The sequence below is a fragment of the Saccostrea echinata genome, unplaced genomic scaffold, assembly GCF_033153115.1.
Source record: "Saccostrea echinata isolate AGI-Se365-2 ecotype Australia unplaced genomic scaffold, CSIRO_AGI_Sech_v1 ptg000052l, whole genome shotgun sequence".
Taxonomy (NCBI): Eukaryota; Metazoa; Mollusca; class Bivalvia; order Ostreida; family Ostreidae; genus Saccostrea; species Saccostrea echinata.
The window spans coordinates 10767025-10773684 of NW_026889801.1; the positions used below are offsets into that span (position 1 = coordinate 10767025).

A 6660-nucleotide genomic window follows, 5' to 3' on the forward strand; every position below is an offset into this window, starting at 1 on the left:
TGAAAAACCTATTTCGTAGAATGGGATTGGGGTTGGATAGAAGCAATTTCCTAAGTCAATTTACGGCAGATACATGACTGTTCTTACCATTTTAAGAGGGGGCAAGGTGTTGTTTCTCGTTACTATTACATGACAATTTATGAACTCTGAAAATCCCGGGGGAGGGGGTTCGTACTGGATTCCCTCTACATTTGCGCATGTAAGAGCTAGGAGTCTGAAGGAGAAATTAGAGTATCAGACGGACCAGGGTAACAACAATATACCAGAATTTTCTTTACAAAGTGCGCATATAATAACTTTTTAAACATAAAGATGGAACATTCTTAAATGAAAATTATAAATAATAAAATCAAAAATAAATCTCAATCCACTTTGTATGCGGGTGGTAAAGAATTTGCTAGGAAATATCCCCCGCTCCTGTTTGGTATACACGTTCTGCAGTATTGAAATTTGTGTTTCCCTCTTCATTGAGGTAAAGCTCTGATTATATAAATTGTAGAATTTATGATCTTATATATATATACAAGAAAACATTGATGTAACCATCAATTGTCGCCCGGGAAATAAATAAAGTAAACAATGGAAATGAGTCTTGATCATCAAACCGCTTCGATATGTGTGAAAAAGGCATGCGTCTAAATGATGGAGACGATAGTCGAGAATATTTTGAAAACTTATAGTCGGATGAAAATCGAACAAAAACGATACCCTTTTAAACTTTATCAATTCCTCAAGTAAATGTTGGCTGCATAAAATATAATTTGAAACCAGACACATGCATCACCTATTTTCAAAAATGTCTTTCACTTTAAGGATATAAAACACGAACTGTGTAAAGTACATTTTTACGTTTTTATGCGATAAGTATAATTCGATGTTCTAAAAAAAGGGACCTGTCGTTTTTTCGATAGTAAATGATAAGCAACTTTATATATTAAATATGAAAAATATATATATTTTTACAGATTCACTTTATGGAAGTAAAATTATTGTGTATCTCGTAATTTATAAAGGGAAAGAACATTCTGATTAACAATCTTTTTAATGTTTAGAAAACCTTTAATTCTGAATAACTTCTCCCACCTCAATCCCCATATACCAACACTTAAACTTATATGTATAGAGCAGCCCGGTCCTCCGGGCTGCAATAAATAGTGTATATAGATACATTTGCTGTGTTTGTTTTCCATCCGTTTTGAACAAATAAGAAAACTAATTCAAATTCCAGAAAGGTATACGCAATCAAATCAACAAACAAACCAATAAACAAGCAAACCAAAAATTAAAAAAAAAAAGAAAGAAAAAAAAACAACCAAGATGCACAATGCATTGAAAAAATGCCCCCCCCCCCCCAAACACACACACGCACACAACCACATACACAAATTAAAAATGATAACTAAATCCGAGAACAACAAACATGAGAAAAGAAAAAAAAATCTAAAACGTGTATGTCATTCACGCAGTTACCTTATATTTGTCAGAAAAGTAAAAAATTCCTGAAATATAAGATATGTTTGTGGTTAGAAGATTTCAAAAATAGTTTGATTAATCTCTTTGACAACAGAAAGACACAGAAACTCGTATCAAATTTATAAATATGCAAGTGTAAATAACACACACAAAAACGCTTTGATATACAAAGCAAAGTGAATAAGATTTTTATAAAAAGCAATTCAAAACAAACAGATCTTTGTTAGATAATGATAAATGAGACAGTCATGCAATTTAATTTTGCGTTCGTTCCAAAATACATATTATATTGTTGCATTTTCTTTATGGTGGGTCCCTCGCTAGCACTCCGTATTATGTTTATTTTGTTTCAAACGTAAATAAATGTCTTTTTATGAAAAACTCTTGTAGGTGTAAACTGACAGTAGATTTATTCTTTTTCAAGAACCTGTTTTAAAATGTCATTGATTTTGCAGCAATGCCATTTTATTTGCATATCTAATGACATTTATACTTAAAAAATATATAATTCTAATCGTGACAATGACGCGCCAGAATTAGAAAATAGTTTAAGTAAATGCTTAAGCTAAAAGGTATGATATCTTATATGTATGTCACATGCATCAAAATAAAAAAAAAAGAAATCAGGGAAATATACACATTCTCTGCACAATTACATCTGAAATAGACAAGAATTTTAATGTTATGAATACAGCGAACCATTTTTGAAATGAACAATATTCCCGAACATCTGAACGATGTTTTCTTATTTTTCGTCAAGTATATATTTTTTTCACAATGTAGGTCTTCAATTTAATCTAAGTCGCATAGACCCGTTAACCCTCCCCTCCAACCCACCTCCAAATTGTTGATGCCTTTTTCTAACTGTTCTAAAGCTTGGGTAATGAATAAAAACGAAAAAAAATGATTTATGAGCTCCTATAATAAGTTTTATGGCAACAATTTTCTGTGGATTCACGTATAAAAAGACACCTTTTACAAATGTACTTACGGAGACCAAAAAAAAATTATGTAGCCAGTGTATTTTCTTCTTAGATTTGTTTGAAAATGGAATTACATGTAGTTCTATTTGCTACGTAGACCAAAAACAAATATGTAGCCAAATTATTATCATTTTTTTTTTTATTTTTTTTAGATTTGTTTGAAAATGGAAGTATAGTTCTATTTTGTAATATCTCGAAAAATATTTTTCAACAAACAATTTGCACAGAATTACTGAGTACCTCATATCTCGGATATGCTAAAATTTTGGTTTACAGAATATAAGATAATCAACTTTGAAGCTTTATTTGATTTCTATGATTAGAAATTAGGGGTAAAAAAGCAAATATGGTATAAATTTTTCCAGTGTGAAAACCTCAGTAGTATATACAATTGAACTTTGGTATTGAACATCGATATCTAGAATACCATGGATAGGTCGAAATCGATTGGAAGTCCAAACCACTTTTGCTTCATGTATTTTACCCACAATATCTCGAACCCTTGGATATCTCGAAGTTTTCGGTCCCATCGAGTTCGAGATGACGAGGTTTGACTGTATTCTTTAGAATTTACACTTGTAATTGCAGCATCAATGACAAAGGTAATAAATTACTTCGCTATATACTTTCTTTTCTAGTTATGACGTGCACAGTTGATTTCAGTGCAAAATACTTTAGATATGAGGAAATGCTAATGATGCAATCAAAATTACGCGTAAAATTTAATGATGCAATCAAAATACAATTAGCACGATGTCAATAGCGTAAGAGAAACATGCACTGTGTTGTAATTGTCATGGGATAAACTAATTTTGGAAGTAACCATTAATTTTCACAGAGAAAAATTAAAAGTAATTAGTAAGAAAATATCAAGGATTGGTGTTTCTTTTCACACAGAAACATGTTTCATTGTTAAATTCGAAAATAATTTATTCAAAAAAATGAGAAACCCATCACGTAATTATGGAAATCGTGACTCTTAACTGATTGAATATTAACTTTTCTGAATTGTTAATTGATGAAAAAAGAGATTTTTTTCTGAGTGTGTCCAGGGTCTATTATACAAGATGAAAAGGTAGATACTTAGGCGCAAGAATATTTATGATTTGACAGTTCGTGAAAAGTCTCTAGAATATTAATATTAGATACACATACGAAAACAGTTCACAACTGGTTTTACTCTCGCTGAAGACAGAAACATGGTAAGAAAAAAGTGTTAATTGTTGTACATAGTTATATGTTTTGAAAAGTTAACAAATTTATATTTCATAATTCCTACTTTAGGTCTTTATTACATTATATCATTACTTGGATAAGAAGACGTATATTTGAGTTATATGTAAGATTTTAAAATACATGTTCTTGCCACGACTTCAAGTTTAACCAATAAATTTCTGTATTCTGATTTTTAAATTGGTAATATAAATTATATTTATAGTTCATAATTTCTATTTTAGGTCTTTTATAGAGTTATAACTTGGGGGAAAATTGGCTTATATTTGAATTATATTTTTTAAATAACTTTCTTGCCAAAAGTTCAAGCTTGAACAATAATTTTACGTATCCAGAACCATGAAATGTGTTTAACCGCTTCCAAAGAAAATATCTTAACCATCATTTACTTCAGATGTGCTACATACGGTTTCGTAAATAATTTTAAAAAAAATTTTTGACTGGCAATGTTCCAAAGACTCTTAAACTGTTTGTATGTCATTAGTATATTTGTATTTTAAAATATGAACATTTTCCAGGAAAAAGTTCTAGTATTTCTGGCATCTGTGTTGGGGATCGTCTTCTCCCAAGCCCCAGCAGTCCCGCAGCCACCAATGTGCCTTATGGAATGTATGTCTGAATGGTTCCCATGCGAACTTGATTGTCGAAACGAATTCCCTCCGGAAGATCCAGCTATGGTTACTGCTTTTCAGGAGTGCGCCCTGCCATGCGAACAGGAAAGAGCAGCTTGCATGATAGGAGCTTCAGATCCCGCCTGTAATAATAATACGGCAAACAACATGGCTCATCTGGCCTTCCAGGTAAATCTTACTCCTACCACTCCAGCGCCTACCACCACCACCGCAGCTCCAACCACAACCACCACAGTGGCACCAGCACCTGCTGTGCCGGCAGCACCAGTTGCACAACAAGTTCCAGCTAATTCTGGTCCTGTAGCACAGCCAGGGCCTGCAAAGGGCGCTCCATTAGCAACAAATCCATCACAACCTCCAAAGGCACCTGCACAGCGACCTGTTTTTAATGTTGCACCTCCACCTCGTCAGCAGATGGGCCCGTCCCCGTCTGTGAGTGGTCCACAACCCCAACCACCAAAACCAAGGGTAGTTCCACAAAGAAATATCTTCTCCGGAGCACCGCCACCAATGTCTTTCCCTAAGCCAGTACCAAACAATTTAAATTCCCCACAACCAGCTAGAAATCAACTCCGCTTTAGCAGACCAATGCCCGTTGCCAACCAAGTTCCCTCTAATGTCGGTCCACAGCCAGTGCAACAAACTGTACAGAGAGCTGTTCAGCAAAATTTACAAAAGCCAATGCAGCAGAATTTACAACAACCTGTTCAACAACAGGTAAAACAACCTGTACAACAAACTGTACCACAACAAAGACAACAAGCTCTACAAAAACCTGTACAACAAACTGTACCACAACAAAGACAACAAGCTCCACAAAAACCTGTACAACAAACTGTACCACAACAAAGACAACAAGTTCCACAAAAACCTGTGCAACAAGTGGTACAACCAATGCAACAAGCTCAACAAAAACCTGTGCAACAAGTGGTACAACCAATGCAACAAGCTCAACAAAAACCTGTGCAACGAGTGGTACAACCAATGCAACAAGCTCCACAAAAACCTATGCAACAAGTGGTACAACCAATGCAACAAGCCCTACAAAACCCGACACAAGTACCAAACAATCTTTATGATTTCCTTAAAAGCAAACATGTACAAGTTCATAAACTTAGTTTTAGTCTAAAAAATCAAGGGACTGGAAAATAAATTTGAGTAACCACCGTCACCGTTTCGATGTTTGTTAGAATTCAGAAAGAGAAAGTCACAAACGCCACAATACGTTGGGATTCATCTGATTTAAACTGAATAATATTAGATATGAAAATCATTCTACAAAGAGTTTTTCATCTTACGTGAATGTGTTAATCATGTCTACATGGTAATGATCTGACGTATACTTCATCTGACATTTCACATCTTTTTTCATATATTCATGTTACTAACTTACGTTCAAGTGTGCTTTGAACAAGTGTACTGCATTGTGGAGATCGAGATTCCGGTCTGTGAATAGTTAACCTTAGCAATGGATTCACTTATTTAATTATTGCACGTTTTATATTAATTGGGTTTCTTTATATATAACTTTGATTTATGTTGCTGTTATTGTTGTGTATTAATGAAATGTTAATAAAATGGACGTAAAAATCATACTTCTTGTCAATCATTCTGACAATTTCGACCAAAGGTGAGAAAAAAAATTCTATTTTGGCATAAATTTTGTTGTAGATGCGAGAAGAATTTAAATTAAAAAAGACATATTTAACGTTCCTCCTACGATCATTTAAGTATATTCTGTATTATGGTAGATGTGAAAATTTTGTGTTATCCAAAACAAAACATGAACTTTTAACCTTACATGCTTTAATGAACTACTTAAATGCACATTTTGGAAAAAAAATATTGCAACTAAACAAAGGTGCAAACAAAATATATGATGAGTTTTGCAATTTAAATTGGTTCTTATATTCATAATTGATGTTTGATTTTCCCTTTTTGCACCGAATATCAGCTTTAATTCAATTGGGCATGTTATGAACTAAGTTTTCACGTAACCCTTTTGGTATTCAGCACATTTCTCATTAGAGAGGTTTCCACATATCTTTAAGTTTATAAGTTGTACGTATGTTTTGAGTAAGGCCTTCTTTATTTGACCCCAAATATTTTCATATGGGTTTGATTCAGGAATGTTCCAGGGAAACAGAAGCGTTGAAACTACATTTCGTCCGAGAAACTCTTTTGTGCTTTTTGAGTTATGGCATTCTGCTAAATAATGCATATAAATATTTTTTTTGGGGAAACACTCAGCAAGTACACATTGTACCAACATCTTTTACTATCTCCTTATGATTTTTTCAAAGGCAATACATTCTGAATGAAACTCAAACATTTAAGGT

At 33.3% G+C, this 6660-nt stretch overlaps 1 protein-coding gene across 2 annotated transcripts; it reads left to right on the forward strand.

Moving 5' to 3' along the window:
* Nucleotides 1-3574: 3574 nt before the first annotated feature.
* On the forward strand, nt 3575-5916 carry LOC133203858 (uncharacterized). Of its 2 annotated transcripts, XM_061339659.1 has the most exons (3): nt 3575-3658; nt 4208-5144; nt 5238-5916. In XM_061339659.1, exons 1-3 carry the CDS (start codon nt 3656-3658, stop codon nt 5471-5473), a joined length of 1176 nt encoding a protein of 391 aa, XP_061195643.1. In that variant the 5' UTR covers nt 3575-3655; the 3' UTR covers nt 5474-5916. The 2 variants fall into 2 exon arrangements, with proteins under 2 accessions (XP_061195643.1, XP_061195642.1); XM_061339658.1 differs by having other exon boundaries at nt 4208-5916.
* The last annotated feature ends 744 nt before the right edge of the window (nt 5917-6660 follow it).